The sequence below is a fragment of the Lacerta agilis genome, chromosome 11 (assembly GCF_009819535.1).
Source record: "Lacerta agilis isolate rLacAgi1 chromosome 11, rLacAgi1.pri, whole genome shotgun sequence".
NCBI lineage: Eukaryota > Metazoa > Chordata > Lepidosauria > Squamata > Lacertidae > Lacerta > Lacerta agilis.
The window spans coordinates 14,018,051-14,040,126 of NC_046322.1; the positions used below are offsets into that span (position 1 = coordinate 14,018,051).

General features: G+C 45.3%; 1 protein-coding gene across 1 annotated transcript; it reads right to left on the reverse strand.

The window, feature by feature from the left end:
• Positions 1–561: 561 nt before the first annotated feature.
• Positions 562–21,610, reverse strand: FECH (ferrochelatase). The gene is made up of 11 exons (XM_033164392.1): positions 21,452–21,610; positions 17,992–18,109; positions 16,672–16,791; positions 15,226–15,374; positions 11,634–11,768; positions 9,691–9,797; positions 9,013–9,111; positions 7,609–7,716; positions 6,780–6,944; positions 2,630–2,689; positions 562–863 (listed from the first exon to the last, which is right to left on the reverse strand). Exons 1-11 carry the CDS (start codon positions 21,513–21,515, stop codon positions 729–731), a joined length of 1,260 nt encoding a protein of 419 aa, XP_033020283.1. The 5' UTR covers positions 21,516–21,610; the 3' UTR covers positions 562–728.
• Between the last annotated feature and the right edge of the window lie 466 nt (positions 21,611–22,076).

Genomic DNA, 22,076 nt, shown 5'->3' on the forward strand with positions numbered 1-22,076 from the left:
AAAAAACAAGTACAAGCTTTAAAAAAGGTGTCAGTTGATTTGAAACAAACCAGTATCATGATGGTCAGTGTTGTTAGTTGCAGAGTTCCAAGTGCGAAAACAACAACACCCCACATAGGAAAAAAAGTAGTATCCTACATGGAAGGATTTTTAAAAATATTATTTTTATGACAAGTATATATTAAGAGATCTATGTTGTAACTCTCAGGTCTTTGGAGTAGTTCTTTTAGATGTAATCCAACTAACCTGGACAGCAACCAGTCCCTGCAAGCTGAAATCGAGCCAGTCGCTATTATTCAACATCACTGCTGAATCACGAAGCCTACTCCAGTATATATGCAGCTCATAAGTATCAGAAGTTTTTGCTCGTTTTTCAGTGCCTAGTGCCAAGCTTGATGCTGCAAGGTGCTAAGAGTCCCCTGAATGCCTTTATAGGAAGACAAGTGTGTTCTCAGCAACCCCTGCAGGATGAAGCCCTTTGATATGTTACTTCCCTTCCAACGCAAGATCCCTCCATAGAAACAAAAAAATAAAAAATATTTCAGATTCATCCCTCCTTCAGCCCAGTGCTAACCCAATTTGGGACCCTTCTTAGCATACAGAGGAGTATAATCGTCCCGTCTGAAGCGGCCCTGAGCGGGGCAAAAGAAAGCAGTGTAAACGGGCGCACGGGGCAGGATCCGCAGGGTTATACTCTCTTGTCAGGTGAACCCACTGCAGATGCGGCATCACAGCTCCTGGCTGGTAAAGAACGATTTTGTCTTTCGGCAAGTGGGATTCACGCAAAGAGGGCAACTGAGGGTTAACTGCTTGGAGCAGATTTCGTTTGACTTGAGATGGGAAGAGACCAAGTCTGCGAGGGCCTGAAAATAAGTAAAATAAAATTAAAATAAGACAAAAACCAAAGGACAAAAACCACAAACATTAGGCTTCCAACTAACAAGGTAAGTGCAAGTTGGTGATATTACAACGTTTGTACATTGTTACTGCAAGCTGTGTTTATTGATGCAAGGGAGTATGAAAGGCCAAACTGACATTAAAAAACGTATGATCTGGAAAATTCCCTTCTTCACAAGCTTTTCCAGGTGTGTTTCAACAGACCATTGAGTATCTTGGGCATTTATTACACTAATTATACCCTGGTCCTTCTGGGAAACAGAAACAGAACTCCAAATCATGGTAAGAAATTGCATACACACCCCAAAACCAACATCACAGTAGCAAGTCCAGTCCCAGAGCACAGGCCAGCCAAATTCTCAGGCCACTCCAACAAGCTACTCTTAAGAATAAATTAAGTGCCTGGATGGCACTGGTTCCACTGGTTGATGGAAGTCAGGGAGGGAACAAATTGGTGTCAGCTTGGATGACACCACTGAGAAGGCCCTGTTTCATGCCCACCCCACAGAGGAGACCCTCTTTAAGTCTGCCTGAACAAAGTTGCTGCATCTGTTGCTCTTATCCTGAGCAAGAGTAGCAAGTATCCTGAGTTAGTAAATGCTATTTTTTAAAAAAGTCTTTTACAAGGCTATTTGTGTAATCATTATTTTAAGGAGTAGAAAAGGGAGAAATACCGGGAAATTCCAGACTGCCTTAAAGCATCTTGGATTACTTAAACTAAAAGGCTAAAACTAAGCTTCCCTTTTAAGCTGCAAAGGGATGGCACTCTGTCTGCTGAACTCACAAACGTGATGAAGGAAGAATTAAATATCTAATACAGTTGCAATCGGAATTATTCAAGTGGTTCCCCCAAATTCAGCTGAAAATGCAACTTATATTGGCTTCTGCAGTTCTCACTATTATTGGCATTTTCAGCTGAACTTGGGGAAACCGCATGAAGCATCCGAAGTTTCATTTGCTTTTGTTTGATTTGCTCATTGCAAAACAGCTGAAAGTCTGACAATTTTGAGAATAAACCTGATTTGCAATGGGGGTTGCATTATTCCAATTGCAACTGTGCATATAGCCTCCCCTAGCACCTATTCACATCCCAACTAGAGGGGGCTTTGAATTTGCTGGATCCAAGGCTGCCCCTCAACGTGCCCCCAGAATGGGCCCTTCAGTTATAGAAGCACTGATGGTTGGACTCAGCTATACTGTGGAACTTTCCATGGGTGCACTGGGGGGGGGGGTTGCTAGCAAAGCCACTCCTTTGTCCCATCCTAATCCTCCCCCCTATCTCCACTGGGGTCAGGATCGCTCTGCCAAACTAGAAAACCAACTCTCAACAGCACAATAATTTCTCCGCACCTGAACAAGAGATCAGTGCTGGTGCAACTGCATTGCATGCAGAAAGTTGCAGGTTCAATCCCAGGCGTGTCCAGGTAAGGCCCAGAATGGCCCCATACGAAACCCTAGAGCACTGCTGCCAGCCAGTGTAGACATTACTGAGCTGTGAGGGACGAATCCCCATCGTCTACCGATACAATAGTTTGCTTTCTGGCTTCAACATTGCTCCATCTCTGTGCATGCAAAGCAGATGATCTACCACTGAGCTACATCCCTCCCCTTACTTAACAGGAGCTGTAGAAAAAAAACCTGAACCCCTGTAAAATCGACAAGGATGGGAAACATGTCGATTCCGCCATCCCTAACTAGGAAACTGGAGAGACTCAAAAGGGGTTGGAATTACCTTGGCAAACAATGGGTTTCCATTAAGGGATTCTGCTCTTCGGATGTTTTCGACTCCGCACTGGAGAAGAAGAGAGAGGGCAAACGGTTTAACACTTGATATCATCTCACTAAGTCCATAGCCCCCAGACGAAGCCCTTGTTTCAAGGATGATGCAGAGAGCAAACGGAATTAACGAGTCAGAATTAAGCCCAGTTCGTACGTTATTAGAGCAGCAGTACGGGAGCTTTCCTGCAGTTCCGTCATGGCGAGCCTATGGCACCCCCCAGATGATGTGAGACTCCTGGTTCCCATCAACCTCAGCCAGGCTGGCCAACAGTCGGGGATGATGGGAGTTGTAGTTCAGCAACATCTGGAGGGCTACGTATTCCCCGCTGCCTCATGCCACTCCAACACCTTGGAAATCACTTAGGAAAAATCTGCAAACACACTGTCGGATCGCCAAGGAACTGGGGAAGTTGTCCCCCCCCCCAAAAAAAAACCCCAAACCAACCCACTTACATCAACTCTTTTCTGCTACCCAAACCCCCAGATTTTTATCCAAATATGCTTTTTTATTTGCAAACTGCACTGATATTTAGTGCTTGCGCCCAACCAACAGCACATCGGTGAAAAGGGCTGCTTCTATTGATGGTCATTTTAACCATCACAGCCTACCTGCTATTTCACATGTAGCTCCTAATGTAGCTCCTAAATAACCTAAATCTTGGACTGTGTCATCCGCTAACAGAGAGCAGAAGAACACACCCTTTTGTCTTTAATGTCTAGTTCCTTGGTGTTGAGTTTTAATTGTTGTTAAGACATACACAACCAATCCATGTTCAAGGTTCTTGTTTATATACACAGAGCGCTGAACACTTGGGTGTCCACTTAGTAGTGTTTTAGGAATTAATTGTATATGCATTGCTGTAAACCAGCCTGACATTTAATCAGATAGAAACATTTCCGCAAATGAGGGCAAAATCTCAGGGGTTAGTCTTGGCTGTAAACAGACAATACGTAAAATATAACCAAGTATGGTGGCGCTGTGGTCTAAACCACTGAGCCTAGGGCTTGCTGATCAGAAGGTCGGCGGTTCGAATCCCCACAACGGGGTGAGCTCCCGTTGCTCGGTCCCAGCTCCTGCCCACCTAGCAGTTCGAAAGCACGTCAAGTGCAAGTAGATAAATAGGTACCGCTCCGGCGGGAAGGTAAACGGCATTTCCGTGCGCTGCTCTGGTTCGCCAGAAGCGGCTTAGTCATGCTGGCCACATGACCCGGAAGCTGTCTGCGGACAAACGCCGGCTCCCTTGGCCTATAGAGCGAGGTGAGCGCGCAACCCCCAGAGTCGTTCGCAACTGGACCTAACGGTCAGGGGTACTTTTACCTTTACCTATGGTGCCAGCTTAAAGTCTAATAAATTTCTAATGACATGAACTTTCATGGACTACATCAGAAATGCTACCCTGAATTACTGGTACATACACTCAAACAGGGTTGGGGATGAGGGATTATCTACACCAATCTTCACCATCCTGGTGCCTTCAAGTGTTTTGTACTACAAAAGCCATCAGGCCTGGCAGGGGCACCTGGTTGGCGAAGGGTGCCAACACAGACTCGCAGAACCTACCTACCTGTCTTTAAATCATGATAATACTTCATGCAGGCAGCTGATGAAAGTGGAGTGTAATCCACAAAAGCTTGCGCTGTAATGAAACCTGTTAAGTTTTTAAGGCGCCGCGTAGATTCTCTGCTGTTTTTGCTGCCAGCTGATAAACGCAGCTGCCCCTTGGAAACAAAACCTACAGCCCTATTTTAACTATGGTTACACAGAAATAAGCATCATGCTACAAGAAAGGAGATTCCAACTAAACATAAGGAAAAAACTTTTGACAAGTATTTTTTTTAATAAGAATTTATTTATTTTTTCCATAACAAACAAATAAAACACCAACATTAACCCAATACCTAACTAAAAATAGACAATTACAAATATACCAATACATCTTCTTCTTGTACCATAAAAAAATTTCTTGTTCGAATCTTGGCACAGACTTCCCCTGCCTTTTCACCTTCGGTTTTAATTCCAAATATTACTTTAATAACATCATATACTGACAAAAAAAATTACAAATTCATTTTAAAAAAATTCCTTCTAAACTTTCTTCATCAAAGATTCTTGTTTTATAATATACAATATTTTTCCCATTCTTAACTTAACAAAAGTCAAATCATACTCTAGCTTCATATTAGTTCCACACAAAATTCTGGTTCTTAGTACATTATTCTCAAAATACATCATAACAAATATCCTCTTTCTCTAAAACTGCTGTTAATAACCAAGATTTAAATATCCCTTTTCTTGTTCAAAAACTTAAAGTCTTGACACACCGATTACAGGGTACCATAATATATCATTTTTTCTTTAACCTTAATACAGTTCATCCTATCCCCCTTCTGTCCATTTTCTTTGCTCGTCTTACTCCGGAGCCACTCCTCGAGATATCCTTTTTCTTTGTAGATCCACAGGTCCAGACAAAGTCCGAAACAGTCCTTGCATAGAGCATCAGGGTACACGCATCCTCTTCTTCCAGCTTCTCCGATTCACAATACCATTCTTCTTTTATTCGTAAACATAATAAGTTTTTCACCAACGCTCCCGAGCTCTCACCTCGAGAGTTAGATATAACAATTCTCCCCGTCCTGGGTCTGCCACCCCCGAAGGACGTTTCGTTTTCCCAGAGTCGCCAGACCATTTTGCCCTGTTCTTCAATCATCCCCTTCAGCTCTTTGCCAAGGCTCTCTTCCAATGCAGCCATTTCTTGAAAAGTCTCCTCTGTGGGATATATCTTTTCTGACATGTCCTGATTCAAAATCACCAATTTTTGATTGAGCAGTTCCAGTCTCAATACAATAATCCTTTGATCGTCGCTTAGCTCATAGTTCGTAACCAACTCAAAAACAGAACCCAGCATGGCAGAAGCGGGCATAGGTGTCAAATTACAGCTTCGACTTCCAAACTTCTCCATCTTAGTACCAGTAACTTTCCACTCAATCACAGTCTTTCGCAGCCATTTTCCCTGTAACCAGGGCGCAAGAACCACAGATTTTAAAAAGAGATATTTTCCACGGACTTACTCCCCAAAGGGAGATCAAAAAAGTCTCACTTGTCAAAATTCAAATACTTTGTAGCCATCACTGTAACAGCAGTCTCTTAAACTGGTTATTTTTCTATCCACCGAGGGGAGGGAGGCAGGCTTCCTTTCCAAATACCTCCCGGATCGTTAGAAAAATACAAAAACAAGTCCAATCCAATACTCACAACCACCGGGTTTTCTTTAAGTCCAATCTTGACAGGTAGAACATTGACGCTCGTCGCGGGCAGCGACCGCCGCTTCACGTCCCGGTTGGGGCATGTCCCCTATAGCCCAGCTCCGTTGTCCCTTCACCCCCACTCCCCCTTTACAGGGGGAGCGAGGGAAGGGTTCAGAGCCATAATGGGCCCGCCGGGGAGCCCGGGGTGCGGGACGCTCTTCCCGCACCCCACCGGAGCCCCGCTTTGCGGTAGCGGGGCTCCAACCCCCGGGACGGACTGGGTCACCTCGCAGCCGAGGCAACTCACGACCGCCCGCGATGGCGTCGCCACCGGAAGTCAAAAACTTTTGACAAGTAAGAGCTGTTGGGACAGTTGAACGGTCTCCCTCCGGAGGTTGTGGACTCTCCTTCCTTGGAGGTTTTTAAGCAGAGGTTGGATGGCCATCTGTCATGGATGCTTTAGCTGAGATTCCTAAATTGCAGAGGGCTGGACCTTGGGGTCCCTTCCAACTGTACAATTCTATGACTCTTATGTTTATAATGGGATCTGCTTTCTTTTACAGGCAGGTAGCCGTGTTGGTCTGCCATAGTCAAAACAAAATAAAAAATAAAAAAATTCCTTCCAGTAGCACCTTAGAGACCAACTAAGTTTGTTCTTGGTATGAGCTTTCATGTGCATGCACACTTATCTGAAGAAGTGTGCATGCACATGAAAGCTCATACCAAGAACAAACTTAGTTGGTCTCTAAGGTGCTACTGTTAGGAATTTTATTATTATTATTTTGCTTTCTATTAAGCAGGCTTAAAGCCTTCAGCATACAACTGTGCAGAATGACACTGAAAGCAGAACAGTTTACCTCACTGGCTAAGACTTGTGCGTATTCGATGTCCAGTTCGTAGAGTGTTTCTATGTGGTCACTAGTAAACGCTATTGGAACCAGCAAAATATTCTTCTTTCCCCTCTGGCAAAGCCCTTTGATCGTCTCATCCGTCTGAGGACCCAACCAAGGCATAGGACCAACCTAGGGTAAAGGAGACACACACACACACACACACAGAGAGAGAGACAGACAGACAGACAGACAGACAGACATTAGATTATTAAGCTGTGATTCAATATATACACCACATTTTAAAGCAGGCGTGGAGATCCTTTTAAACTTTGTGGGCCAGATCCTTAACAGGATCTACTCTCAGGGCCAATTCCGACCGCTGAACAAGTTTATTGCTAACTGTCAGTGAGAGCTGGACCATAAAGAAGACTGATCGCCAAAGAATTGATGCTTTTGAGTTATGGTGCTGGAGGAGACTCTTGAGAGTCCCATGGACTGCAAGAAGATCAAACCTATCCATTCTGAAGGAAATCAGCCCTGAGTGCTCACTGGAAGGACAGATCCTGAAGCTGAGGCTCCAATACTTTGGCCACCTCATGAGAAGAGAAGACTCCCTGGAAAAGACCATGATGTTGGGAAAGATGGAGGGCACAAGGAGAAGGGGATGACAGAGGACGAGATGGTTGGACAGTGCTCTCGAAGCTACTAACATGAGTCTGACCAAACTGCAGGAGGCAGTGGAAGACAGGAATGCCTGGTGTGCTCTGGTCCATGGGATCACAAAGAGTCGGAAATGACTAAAGGACTAAACAACAACAAAATGCCAATGATGTCAAATGAAATAAAAATATACCTTGGACTGCCACACAAGCCTATATGGGTTGGAGTGGTTGAGTTTCTCCATAACCCTCTGAACGGTTGCTCCCACCTCTTGTGGGTATGGATCGCCACGATTAACTACCTATGGCACAGAAAGGGCAAGTTAGCTATAATAGCTCAATCAGGGTTAAAACAAACACTGCAAATGCTCCCCCTACACTATCAAACCACCGCAATTAGTCCACACTTTGCAGCAACACATGCCAGTTAAAGAGTTCCCCTTACTCATAAGGAGTCCCATCAGATGCAGTCCCAGCCTAAGCTTAGAACCAATTGTTTCTTATACCCAATAAATTATGGCCCCCGTCTGCACTATATACGTTTAAAGCAGTATCACGCCACTTTAAACAGCTATGGCTACCTGCAAAGAATCCTGAGAAATGGAGTTTTGCCAAGGGTGCTAAGAGTTGCTAGGAGACCCTAATTCTCCTTACAGAGCTACACTTGACAGAGTGGTTCTGCCATGCATCCCACTTGCTAGGGAAATAGTTTAATACAAGACACAAGGCATTTCAAGCAGATGTAATACATTATTGTATCACTTAAAAAATAATTTTAATTGGGTTGTTCTTCCACTGAAGTGGCATTTGTGCCTTCAAACCCCAGACAGCTTAATTCAGAAGTGCGGTGTTGCAAATTATTTTTGGTGCTAAAGAGAACCACTAGATGGCACCAAATTTCCACAGATCACAAAAATCCCTGTCGAAATATATATAAAAATAAAAATATCCAGTAGCACCTTAGAGACCAACTAAGTTTGTTTTCGTGTGCATGCACACAGCTTATACCAAGAACAAACTTAGTTGGTCTCTAAGGTGCTACTGGACAATTTTTTTATTTTCTAGATATTTCGACTGTGTCAGACCAACACGGCTACCTACCTGAATCCAAAAACCCCTGTGTTACACCACAGGAAAATGATATGAGGAATAACCGATTATTTATGATGCTCCACATAATTTTATTTTTGTGCCGCCTTCTCGGCAGTTCAAACCACGCCCAACATGAGAAAAAATACATAACCACAACATAACAAAAGTAGTCATGTACAATAAATAAAACATTTTAAAATGCACAACCAAGCTGAACAATTTCCATATAAATCACAAGATCTAAAATAAAGATACAACAACAACAGCCCAAGCCAGGAGTTGGTTCAGCAGCCTCAGCTTTTGTAGCTGGAGTCAGTCCAGGCTCCACCCTCCCAGGCCAGGTGGAAGAAGGCCTGCAAGGCAGGGAGCAGGTCTTGTGCATGGACAGGCAAACTGGTGAATGGATCATTAGATCATACAAACAAGGATTTTAAAAAAAAAACAAAAAAAAAACACCCCTCTAAGAAAATATTTTGCAGCTTCGGAAATGGATTGCTGTTACTCACAGACATTGGCAGAGAGTGAGCGGAGAACAGGATAACTACATCTTTCCTTTTGTCGGGTGGAAATAAGTCCAGTTCCTTCTGGATGTGGTCTGCAAAGCACTGAAAAGCAAAAGTTGGGAGGGAAAAAACAAATCCAAATACCAGCCTCCCCTATCACGACAGTGATCCTCAAGCACAGTTGAGAATTTGAATGCATTTTTTAAAATAATAATAATAATAATAATAATATCCTATGTTACACCAAGATTTTCTTCCAACCTTTCGAGGCATGCACCAACTAACAACTATGCATTTTTACATATGAATAAAACAAAAAACTGATTGTAAAATACGGTAAAAGGTTCCAAGTAAGAACCCTTACCCATTCGGCCAACTATTTGTTTCACAAGTACAGCCTCGAGCTCCTTGAGGAACCTACGTTCTCAGTGCACATCAGAGAGATCCTATCAGTGTTTCTCCAACTTGGGGTCCCCGCTGGTTGTTGTTGGACTACAACTCCCATCATCCTGCTGGCTAAGGCTGATGGGAGTTGTAGTCCCAACAACAGCTGGGGACCCGAGTTGGAGAAACACTGTCCTGCATCCTGCCCCCACAGACACGAACAGACGCTTGGCGCTTTGGCAAACCTGGCCGGTTTCCGCTGCTCCTTTGCTTTGATTCCCACCAAGAATTCCGTACCTGAATGAGAAGGGGATGCGTTGGCCACCTGTCAATTGTGCTCCACTTCATCTTTGGCTTATCCCCCTTTTTGTTATAGTAGCGATAAATAGCGTTTAAGCTGCTCCCTGAAGGGGACAAAAGCAATGAGCGCGTCAGAAAGGCAAAAACAAGAAGAAGAAGAAGAAGAAGAAGAAGAAGAAGAAGAAGAAGAGAGTTTGGATTTGATATCCCGCTTTATCACTACCTGAAGGAGTCTCAAAGCGGCTAACATTCTCCTTTTCCTCCCCCTCCCCCACAACAAACACTCTGTGAGGTGAGTGGGGCTGAGAGACTTCAGAGAAGTGTGACTAGCCCAAGGTCACCCAGCAGCTGCATGTGGAGGAGTGGAGACGCAAACCCAGTTCACCAGATTACGAGTTCACTGCTCTTAACCACTACACCACACCGGCTCTCGAGCAGAAAAGGCGACTTGTGGTAAGGAAGGAGGGGATACAGAGACTCTGCAAAGGAGGAGTCCCCTGCCAGATCAGACTCAAGGCCCATTTAGTCCAGCATTCGACCCTTCACAGTGGTGAGGCTGGTGTCTGTAAGAAGATACGCCGCTCAGATAGGACGTATTATTCTTGTTAATTATTACTGTTACTGAATTTACATACCGCTTCATTGCCCAAGTGGCTTCGAAGCCGTTTACAAGTATAAAGACAGCTACCAGAAAATTATAAACACACGTTGAAATACACAAGGCAATTCCAACAAAACACTGAAACGAGACACACACAATTAAAATGAGCGATAAAACAAGACCTTAACATTAGCAAGTTAAGAGAGGAGGTTCGGGGGGGGGGGGAGAGCTCATGTAATGAAACATGTCTTCAAGAGCCGGCGGAATGCCAATGCTGATGGGGCCTCTCGTATTTCAGCCGGGAGAGCATTCCACAACATGGGTGGTACCAGAGAAAAAAGGCCGCCTCCATGTTAACACCAGCTAATTTTGGGGGGGCTGTGGCACAGCTAAGCAGGTTCCATATTTCCCCTGCCTATTGTTCCTCAGAAACCGATATTCAATGGATCTAAACCATTTTAAAAAATAAATAAATCAAGTTTTGAATACCCTTTTCTGCTGCATACCTGCCTGGCTGCTTGCTGATATACAGGTGAAACTCGAAAAATCAGAATATCGTGGAAAGGTTCATTTCTTTCAGTAATTCAACTTAAAAGGTGACACTAATATATGAGATAGACTCATGACATGCAAAGCGAGATATGTCAAGACTTTATTTGTTACAATTGTGATGATTATGGCGTACAGCTGATGAGAACCCCAAATTAACAATTTCAACTTTGGGGTTTTCATCAGCTGTACGCCATAATCATCACAATTATAACAAACACAGGCTTGACATATCTCGCTTTGCATGTCATGAGTCTGTCTCATATATTAAACTCCAGTAGCTAATGAAAACAATTGCTTACATAAATGGACTTTTCCACGATACTCTAATTTTTCGAGTTTCACCTGTAACCGCCACCTCACTTTCACATAAAGCAAGACCAGAATAAATTGTGCAATGAGCCAAAGGAGAACCCTGTACAGTATTGCTGCTGCTCCTGCCCAAGTAGAGCTCAAGTGGCTGAGTACTTGCTTGGCACGCAGAAGGTCCAATCCCTGGCAACCTTGAGGCAGCGCTGGGGAAACCTCCTGGAGGACTTGTGTTGGGGGTTCTAGCAAGCCTAGATGCTAGTACCTGACTTGAGCCTGCTCTGTAGTACTAGATGTGCAGAATGGACTGCGGCTACTCGAAATCAAGAGGAAAACACTCTAGATATGTTCGTGGACTAACTCTTTTGCGTATTCTTGCTGAAGCATAGAATAAGCCGATTCCCAGAGCTGGCCCCCGGATTAGACCAAGGCCTGCCTTTGGAGGCCAGGCATTGATTCTGTCCTCCAGGTACGAGCTCACCTGTGGTGGAGCAGCTGTACTGTGGGTACTGCGTGAAAGCAACAGCCCGTTCAATGCCATCCTCCTCCATCTCTTCAATGGCTTCTTCCGTCAGAGGGTGGACGTAGCGGAAACCGATGTAGTACTTGTGCGGAGCTGGAAACAGAAGACAGCTGGTGACCTTATTTTGTGGAGCTACACGGTCTAAACATTATGCAAGGCAGCCTTTTGCTAACCCGGCACCTTCCAGATGTTTTGGATCACACACGTCGATGGGAGTTGTAGTCCCAAAAACACGTGGCGGGCACCAGGTTGGCGAAAAGCTGGTGTAAACTTTGCCTGTACCTTCCAGTTGCAAGAACGTCTGCACTGCAGTCTTTTCTACCTTATTAATATTTTAAAAAACAATAAAGAGGGGGCTGGACTGGATGACCTTCGGGGTCCCTTCCAACTCTACGATTCTGAAAGGCTCTCCAAGTGGTGTATTTACAACAGTGTTAGAAACTGAGATATGAAAGCTAGGAGCTAAACGGCACCTTAAACCAAGGTTATGGGTGCAACAACGGCGTGTGTTTTTTTTAATAACAAGAATACAAAGCTGAAAATGAATGAACTGCAGCTAAAATGTTATGTTCAGTTTTCACATGGTCCAGAGTCCTACCCTGTCCACACCCTAATATTCTTAAGAGGGTCTCTTCTCCAGTCTTTGGAGAGTAGCTGGAAGTGGGGAGGCAGAAAAAGGTCCTCTTTTCTTTCCACTCTGCAGTTTTAATCTGAAATCTTGGATGCGGTACTGCACCCAGAGCTCAGAATCTCCTTGTGCTAATGAAATTCGCTGTCGCAAAATGCACCTAGAACAATGGGAGTTTCGAACTTACACTAGAGGGTTTGTGTGTGACCTAAATCCTCAAGCTGGAAAAACAAAAACAACCAACCCAGCTGGTCTGCACATCTTTTTAACAGAAGAGGAGCACTTTGGACAAACATCATAGCAACTCCCAATGACCCACTAAATCAGTATTTTGCCATATAGGTAACCTTGACATCTGGAAAGGAGAAAATAGACAAACTGGCCATTTTAAACAGAACCCCAAGGAAGCAAAGACTTCCATCACGCTGGAGTCGCAGACTTCAGCATGCTTCCAAGAAGTGTTGCTCCCCTTTCCTACCCTGCTTTGTACTTATCTTTAAAAAAAAAACCCACTAGCCTGCAGCCATGGTAGAAGCAGAAGAGGCCTGCCTGACATAACAGGGAGTGAAAGTTAAGATGCAAAGGATGTACGAATAGATAAAAGACAGGGTGGCTTTCACTGGGGAAACCAGACTGCAAAATCAGAGGGAGTGATGAGGTCTGACAGGAGCAGATAACACTCCCTAAACCATTAACTTAATGCTCCCAATTCCCCCAGCCCTTTTAAACACACTAATTTTACTTTTTAAAAATAAATAAATAAATAAAAAGCTACTGATTTGCCTGACAGGGCAAGGGAGTGTTGGAGACTAGCCTTCAGATCTTTCGCAGTTTGCTTACTCGTGCCAAGAACATTATCTACGTGCGCTAGTCCAATTACCGCAGTCCGCACGTGCAATTGCTCTGCAACGCACATCCTCCTGTGTCCCACGCTAGCAGTTTCCTTTAAAAGCCGCCGTGCTTGCGGATAACAAAGTTCCGCCTGGGGGCTCTGATCTAGAAGGGCTGATTGACACATCACCAAGTCAAGAGATGGACAGGCAATGCATGGTAACCAAGCCTATCTGCGTCTGGGTTCAGGTGCAGTTGTAACTTGGTTCAACCTTCTGAGTAATACCCCTCCCCACTCCCTCACTATATTTAAGGGTCTGGTGACTTCCGTTTCAGTGTATCTGAAGAAGTGTGCATGCACACGGAAGCTCATACCCAAGAACAAACTTAGTTGGTCTCTAAGGTGCTACTGGAAGGAATTTTTTATTTTATTTTGTTTTGGTTCAACCTGTTCCATCTACCATAGAACCCTGGTTATTTGGGTGCCTGACAAATGGACCATTTAGAGAGTGGGGAAGGGTGTCTGATAAGGTTCCCATTTTGCCAGACTCCCCCGGCGCCCTCAAGTCGAGCAACTGTCATGGGCCCCACCCAACACTTGCGAGGTTCCTCCCTTGAGTTCAGGCTGGCTGATAAGGAAGGAGTAACGGTTTCGGTGGGAACGGCAAGCCACACTCAGATCTGCTTGTGTTCAGTGGCCAGGGGGACTTGTTGGAGCTGGTTCAAACATGAACAGGCAGCGTTACAGCCATGCTACAATCCGCCCTTCTCTTTCTTTGAGAAGCATCACTCACTGTTCCTCACCACATCCGTTTGATGTCTGCCATGAAACGGGCCGCTTAACGCAGCAACTATACTGCGGAATTTGTAAGCTCTGCGTATTAGGCAGGTGCCTTCTGCGTTTACCGAGCAAAACACTGCTCCATCTAGCTCAGTACTGTCAATACAGACTGGCAGCAGCTCTCTGGGGTTTTATGCAGGGGACATTCCCACACCGACCTGGAGATGCTGGGGACTGAACCTGTGACCTTCGGCCTGCAAAGCAGATGCTCTCTACCACTGAGCTACAGCTCTTCCCTAGAGGGCTTTGCCTCTGGTTATAACTATATTATTTGTACCCTGCCCATCTGAGTGGAGCGGCTTCCAACGTATATAAAAACATAATAAAACATTAAACAACTTCCCTATATAGTGCTGCATTCATATTTCTTCTAACAGTTGTATAGTTACTTATTTCCTTGACGTCTGATGGGGGGGGCATTCCACAGGGAGGGTGCTATTTCTGAGAAGGCCCTCCTGCCTGGTTCTCTGTAACTGCGCTTCTAGCATTTTAGGACACGACAGTCGTACCTCGGAAGCCGAACGGAATTCGTTCCAGAAGTCCGTCCGACTTCCAAAATGTTCCAAAACCAAGGCACGGCTTCCAATTGGCTGCAGGAAGCCATGGAACCAGTGCTGTCAAGTATCCCGTTTTCCCCGGGAATCTCCCTTATTTCAAGCAGTTTCCCGCTGCTATCCCTTATTTTTTATATCCCTTTAATTTCCCGTTTTTTCAAAGGAAGCAGCTCCTCTCCCTCCCCCTGCTGGCCAGGGACTGGGAAGACCTTGCCTCCTTGCAGCCTCAAAGCAAGCGGGAGCCATTTCCCGCGCTTACAGGCGTCGTAGCCCATGGGCAGCGTTTCCAAAATACAGTAAGCCTACTGCGCGCGTCCACACCAGTGCCGCCCACTTTTGCTTCTGGCTCCGCCCACCACTGCCATGTGACTGTCCCCGGGATAGGTGAGGCTGCTGATCCCTTATTTTCAAATCCGAAACTTGACAGCTATGCATGGAACCCACGCTGGAAGTTTGGGTTCCAAAGAACATTCACAAACCGGAACACTCACTTCCGGGTTTGCGGCGTTTGGGAGCCAAAACGTTTGAGTCGCAAGGAGTTCGACTTCCGAGGTACCACTGTATGTGGATTTTTTCACATGCACCGCTTGGACAAGAATATTTTTCTTGGCTTTGCTGTGCCGTACAAATGCGGGCATAGTTGGTTTTTTTTAATAAAGTATTTGTAGGACATGCCTAAAGGAAGGACTCACGTACCGGAGTGAGGAGACATTTCATCCAACAGCTTCACCATGCCTTCTCCTTGCATAGCAGTCCATTTCTTAATAGGCGATCCTCCACCAATCCGACTATACTGTTCCTGGATTTTGGGCGTACGTCGCTTGGCAATAAAAGGCGCCAGCTTACTGAAATGTCAAGAGACGGCTGTTAGTGATAGCAACCTCACATTACCTCCGTCCCACTCACCATAATAATAAAGGTTTTTGTTTTTAAACCAGCATCTTGTATAATAATAATAATAATAATAATAATAATAATAATATTTATACCCCGCCCAACTGGCTGGGTTTCCCCAGCCACTCTGGGCAGCTTCCAGCAGAATATTAAAATACAACGATTCATCAAATATTAAAAGCTTCCCTAAACAGGGCTGCCTTCAGATGTCTTCTAAATTTCAAATAATTATTTCTTTGACATCTGATTGGAGGGTGTTCCATAGGGTGCCACTACCAAGAAGGCCCTCGGCACTGGACCTCAGTGTCCGGGCAGAATGATGGGGGTGGAGACGCTCCTTCAGGTATACTGGGCCGAGGTTGTTTAGGGCTTTAAAGGTCAGCACCAACACCTTGAACTGTTCCCAGTATACTGGGAGACAATGTAGGTCTTTCAGGACCGCTGTTACGTGGTCTCGGCGGCAACTCCCAGTCACCAGTCTAGCTGCCGCATTCTGGATTAGTTGTAGTTTCCGGGTCACCTTCAAAGGTAGCTCCACATAGAGCGCATTGCAATAGTCCAAGCGAGAGATAACTAGAGCACGTACCACTCTGGCGAGACAATCGGCGGGCAGGTAGGGTCTCAGCCTGCGTACCAGATGGAGCTGGTAGACAGCTGCCCTGGACACAGATTTCAGATTTGGCCATCAGCAGCTATGCACATCTTAGCACATCTGGAAACCACAGACTGGCTGGCATGGCATGGCACTGAAGGCACCGTTTCAACGTTACCAGACATATGCAACACCACACAAGGTGTCAAATACTTTCCGCTTACCTGCATCACATTTAAGTTAGCGCTAACGAAAATTCCAACCAAGGCAAGGAAGTCAACCATCGCCTTTCCTGTCCAAAAGCCTGCTCAGATTTGTAGACTGTTGATGTGTGTTTTAATCTGCTTTTAGCTTATTGCTAATTACTTTTCGAGTGTTCTAAGCGCAGTAGTTGTTTTTTAACTGCTTTTGCCGGTCATTTTATTGCTTTGCTCTCTTCATGAATTGCTTTAAGGGTGTATGTTTTTAAACAACAACAACAACAATCAAATGGTGTATACATTTTATGAAACAATAAAGAAAGAAAGACAGGTGTTAAGAAAGAAAGAAAGAAAGAAAGAAAGAAAGAAAGAAAGAAAGAAAGGGTTCCTAAGCCTCCTAAATGAACAGGAAGCAACTCAGCGCGGCGTCTGGCAGACCAAAGCACTAAGCCTTACTTTTGGACCGGAAGAGTCATCAGGTCTCTGTCGAGGAAAAGCCTTAGCAGAAAATCATGGACGTCTCCAAGTGTCTCTGGGCCTCCCATGTTTAACATCAAGATCCCCGTTTTAGGTTTCCTATAGGGAAAAAAAAGAGAACAGGAGGATAAGTTTAACACATCAATTTGAAATAAAACAAGGGCTGCTGCCTTCCACTTTCCATTTTTTGTTTTTTTCCTATTTGGCTGACGGCGAGATTATTTTAACCTGGGGGTAACCAGCAGGGTCCCTGCCACATAGTGCTAGGACTACAACTCCCAGCATCCCCCAGCTACTCCTGTGTCCCCAGATATTGGCCATGCTGGCTTGGGCTGATGGGAGATGGAGTCCAACCCACGTTTGGAAGGCATTGTAATGGGTACCCGTTTTAAATTGGATTTGATATCCCGCTTTATCACTACCCAAAGGAGTCTCAAAGCGACTAACATTCTCCTTTCCCTTCCTCCCCCCCCCCCACAACAAACACTCATGTGAGGTGAGTGGGGTTGAAAGACTTCAGAGAAGTGTGACTGGCCCAAGGTCACCCAGCAGCTGCATGTGGAGGAGCGGAGACGCGAACCCGGTTCACCAGATTACGAGTCTACCGCTCTTAACCACTACACCACACTGGCTCTCAAATTATTGTTATTTTATTGAAACTATTTTATTTTACGTCCAAATTGCTTCAGAAAGGCCTTCTCCCCGCCCCCCTTGAAAGGCAGCCTAGAAGTCATCTGAAGGCAGCCATGTTTAGGGAAGTTTTCAATGTGTGATATTTTATTCTATTTTTAATCAGTTGGCAGCCGCCCAGAGTGGGTGGGATATAAATAATTTTTTATTCATTATTATTATTATCATCATTGCAAAATAAGTAAGTGCCACCAGGGCTTTTTTTTGTCAGAACTCATTGGAACTCAGTTCCAGCACCTCTCAGGTGGGCTCCACGGCCATTATAAGAGAACAAGGTAGGCATTAATATTCACTCCTCAGCAGCCAACAGGTAGCTTAACAGACACCAAAATCCTAGCCATTTTTATTTCCAAGCAAGCCTCGCTGTGTTCCAACTGGGCTTACTTCCCGTTAAGTGTTTGCACAGCCTGATATCACCCCTGACTGTCAGCTGTGTTAGCCAGGGCTGAGGGGAACTGCAGTCCACCAGTATTTGCAGAGCCGCAGGGTCCCCCGACCGTTCTCAGAAAAGCATGCCGTTTCTCTGAGGTTCTACAGTTTAAACTACACCCATACGTAGAGCTTTATCAGTTCCTGTGCAGATGAACCACCCACACAACAGCTCCCTACCTCTTTTCAGGTTGGGTCTGAGGCTTGGTTTTTTTGGCCTGCACAGCTGCCGTTGCTGTTGACCGACATCTCCCTTGTAGCTGGACTCTTGCCCGACTGCAGCCATTGCTTGCTGTGACTAGACAAGAGCAAGGGGAAAACAGAACAACCCACAATTAGTTTATTATTCGATTTGTTTCTTTACAGTGCGGTATTTGGTTCATTCAAAACCCACGAGAAGCTGCCTTATACGGAGTCAGATTATTCGTCCCCACCAAGCCCAGAACGGTCCACGATGACCTCCGAGAACTGACCGTGAGACTTTCTCCATGCATAAAACGGCCTCTGCCACTGAGCTATGGCATTTCCTCAAAAATGCACACACGGATGCAAATGCAATCAGAAAATAAACACAACAGACAATCGCCCAATAAGCAGGTGTCAGGCCTTTAGGAAAAAATTAAGGACTGGTTTATTTCACCCTACAGTTGTTAAATTTAACCATATTTCTAGATTTTTCCAGTCGCACCAACTATAACGGACTGGCAAAATTTAATGTTAGAATATCTGTACTTGGCAAAAACAACAAGTAAAGTTAGGAATCAAATGTCCCAAGAAGTATGGAAGGAATGGAGGATATTTAAAGAATACTTAAGGAATAATGGTATAAGTGAAATCCTAATGGCAGATGCAGACTGAACCTTTAAGGTAAATAAATAGAGACTTACGGGTGGAAAATTATGATTTGTAAATGAAATATATAACTGTATGCGATATAGGTATAATAGTTTAAAAATGCAATGAGGATAATTGGAGGTACAAGAATTTGTTTGTAAATAAGAAAAGAAAAGGACAGTATGTATATGTCTATTTTGTTGTGTTTGTGTTTGTGTATATGTGTATTTGTACTTGCATGTGTATTTTTTTAAATAATAAAGAGAGATAGTGGGGAAAAAAATTAACCATATTTCTAGGGCTTCTCTTGTGTTTTTTTTTTCTGTCTCCGCAATGCCACCTACCCACTTAGTGATGCCTGCACAATGGGCATCACTTTAGTAATCTGTTGTAATATGGTGCCCTGTGCGAGTTCAAAACTTGACGCCCCCAAACGGAGCTTCTCTATTATGTATCTTCTCAAATTTGCCTATAAAACAACAACAAGGGCTGCATTTGTAGGCAGTTGACTTGTCTAGAGCAGGGGTCGGCAACGTTTTTGTGGCTTGGGCCGGTTCATGGCCCCGCAGCCGCCACGGTGGGCCGGAGTGCGCACGCACACTATTTCCAGCGCTCCTTCCAGCGCGGAGGAGGCGTGCGCAGCTCCCCATTGGCTGCCAGAGCTTCCTGCAGCCAATGGGAAGGCAGCCAGCATCACAGAAGGCGGTTCCCGCTCTGTTCTGTGCCGGTTTAGCATGGCACACGGGAGCCGACCAAGCGGGCAGCGGGGATCCATGAGCCGGTTAAACAACCCCCATGGACCACTTGTGGCCCATGGGCCTTAGGTTGCCAACCCCAGGTCTAGAGCTTGGGGGAGGAGGGGAACCAACTTCACAGCTGATAACAGGAGTGCAAAGCTGCTCACCTTCACTTGTAAAGCTGGCAATACTAACCTTCGTAGTCCAGTATCACACTTTCAACATTTTGTGTTTTGGTCAGTGTTAGAAACTGAGGTATGAAAGCTATAGGAGCTAAAGGCCACCTTAAACCTAGGTTATGGGCGCAACAATGGAATGTCTAGGCGAACTAATACAAAGCTGAAAATGAATGAACTGCAGCTAAAATATTATGCTCCTTTTTCACATGGTCTAGTCCTTCCACTGCCCACCCCCCTAATATTCTTAAGAGGGTCTCTTCTGCATTCTTCTTCCAATCAGCTGGAAGTGGGGAGACAGAAAAGGGTCCTCCTTTCCTTCCACACTGCAGTTTTAATCCGAAATCTTAGTCGCAGTACTGAGCCCAGAGCTCAGAAACTGCTGGAGCTAATGAAATTCCCTTCCGCAAAAAGCGCCTAGAACAATGGGAGTTTCGAACACTCGTTTTGGTAGAAACTTTTCACCAGCGCCCATTCACCAAACGTGCAAGTGAGAGACTGTGATCAATCCTAGCCTTCAAACATACGTGACAGGGATAATCACACATACAAGTTCAGTATGAAAGCCTTGAAATGGGCTTCAAATTCAATTATAGGGGTTAGATTTGCTGCTTTGGTTTCCCCTCCCACCTTTTAAATATTTTTTGTTCTGAAAACTTGGGAGGCTTCCCAACATGCTGAAACCTCCCTTTTTCGCTACAATTCTTTTGACATTCACCACCCGAGTTTTCCCTTAAAGGAAAAGATTATACCTAGTGGGGGAGGGAGAAGACTCACACATACCAAATTTAAAAATGAGCCTTGCAACATCTAGCCAAGAGGCAGGTCAGCAAAAACTGCATATCCCTTTGGTTTCTTAACATGTTTACAATATTGATTCCACAGTATTTATTCCTTCGCCCTAAGGTTCCCAGGATGGGTTACAGCACCATAAAATACAGCTATTAAAAAAAACACCCCACCAGATTAAAACAGTTGCAATTATTTAATTTAAACTTAAACACACACCCCAAGTGAAACGGTTCCAAGCGGAACAACAATCAAACTCCCTGCAGCTTGCACTTTCCAAACTCCCCGTCTCCCTGATGCTGCACGCCGGATGCAAAGCTCTCCAGAGGTGGTGCTAAGCCCTTTACGCAAACTCTCCTCTCCGGCGGCCACGTTGTGTAACTAGATCCCGGCGTCAGGAACGCGGATCCCCTTTCGTTTTCGCACCCAAACCAACGACCGCTTGCACAAAACCAACCGCGCGCACTTTAGCCTTACTTGGGAGGGCTATGTAGTCCGCGCGCATTCTGCGGGTCTCAGGTGGGCGTGGATTTTTAATGTTTTAAAACAATTATCTCCCTTTTTGCTCGCTCAAGTACTAGCCTTGTTTTGCTGATTTATGCAAGGCGTGCTGAAAACCCTTTTCTATAATAATAATAAAAAACATTCTCCTGCCCAGTCTGTTTATCCTGATTCCGCGTAAAAAGTTGCACAGGGTTGCGAAAAAGCCGTTTCAGTGCTGTCACTTTAACAAAATAAAAAAGCAATGCATTTGCTAGAAGTCCTTATATAAGAGAGACGCCGGACAGAGCGCTCTGCAACATACCGCTTGCATAACGCCGTCTTTCCCTTTTCCCACCCACCCCTCCAGTGACCCCCGGGAGATCGACCTCCGCAGCAAAGGCGCATCTCTCGCCACCCCGGGGAAAGGAGAATGCAAGAGCACCCCCAGCCTCATTTCTCCCTCTCCAGGCAGCCAGCAAAACCCAGTTAAAAGGTACTCTCCCCATTCCCCCTCTGCGGGGTGGGGGGTGGGGGAGAATCATCTTAGTAAGGAAGAGAGGGGGAAGGAAACAGGCATTGCAACAACCCTTTGGAGAAAGATGCAGCCGGTTGTTCACTTACATGGGTACAAGGCTCGGTTTGCAGCTCTGAAGGCAGCAGCCATGTTTGTGTTAACTAAATGCATTCCGTTACTGTGCAGCAGCCCGAGTGGTACAGTTCCTTCCTCAAGTTAACTGAGCTGCTTTGTTTTGCATGCCTTCCCCGGGAGTCTCGCCCACTCTGGTGGGTGTTTTATTTTTTATTTAATCTCTCCAGAAGCACTTTCTGCTCGCCTTGGCTGTGACAAGCCAGCGAGAGGGGCGGGGCGACGAAAGAGAAAAGGAGAGAAACCCTTTGTGCGCAAAAAGGGGCGGAAGGCGGCGCCTCCTTCTCCGCCCTTCCCACAGTCTGCAAGGCGAGTCATGCGCGGGGACGGGGACTCGGGGCCAACAGCCGCGCAAAGGAGAGAGTCGGCGCTTGGGGCTAGGATGGGACTACAAAAGCCCACAACTCTTTTTAAAAAGGATTTTTGGACCATAAGGGGGGGGGGACTCAACCCCCAAACCTGACCTTTATCAGGTCAGCTGAAATGTCATAAAAATACGAGGTTGCCTCCAGATGCCATGCTTCTTGAGCATCCACAAAGTTTGGCCGATTTATTTAGCAGTTCTTCTGATGCGTTTGCTGGAAGGTGGGACAATGTTAG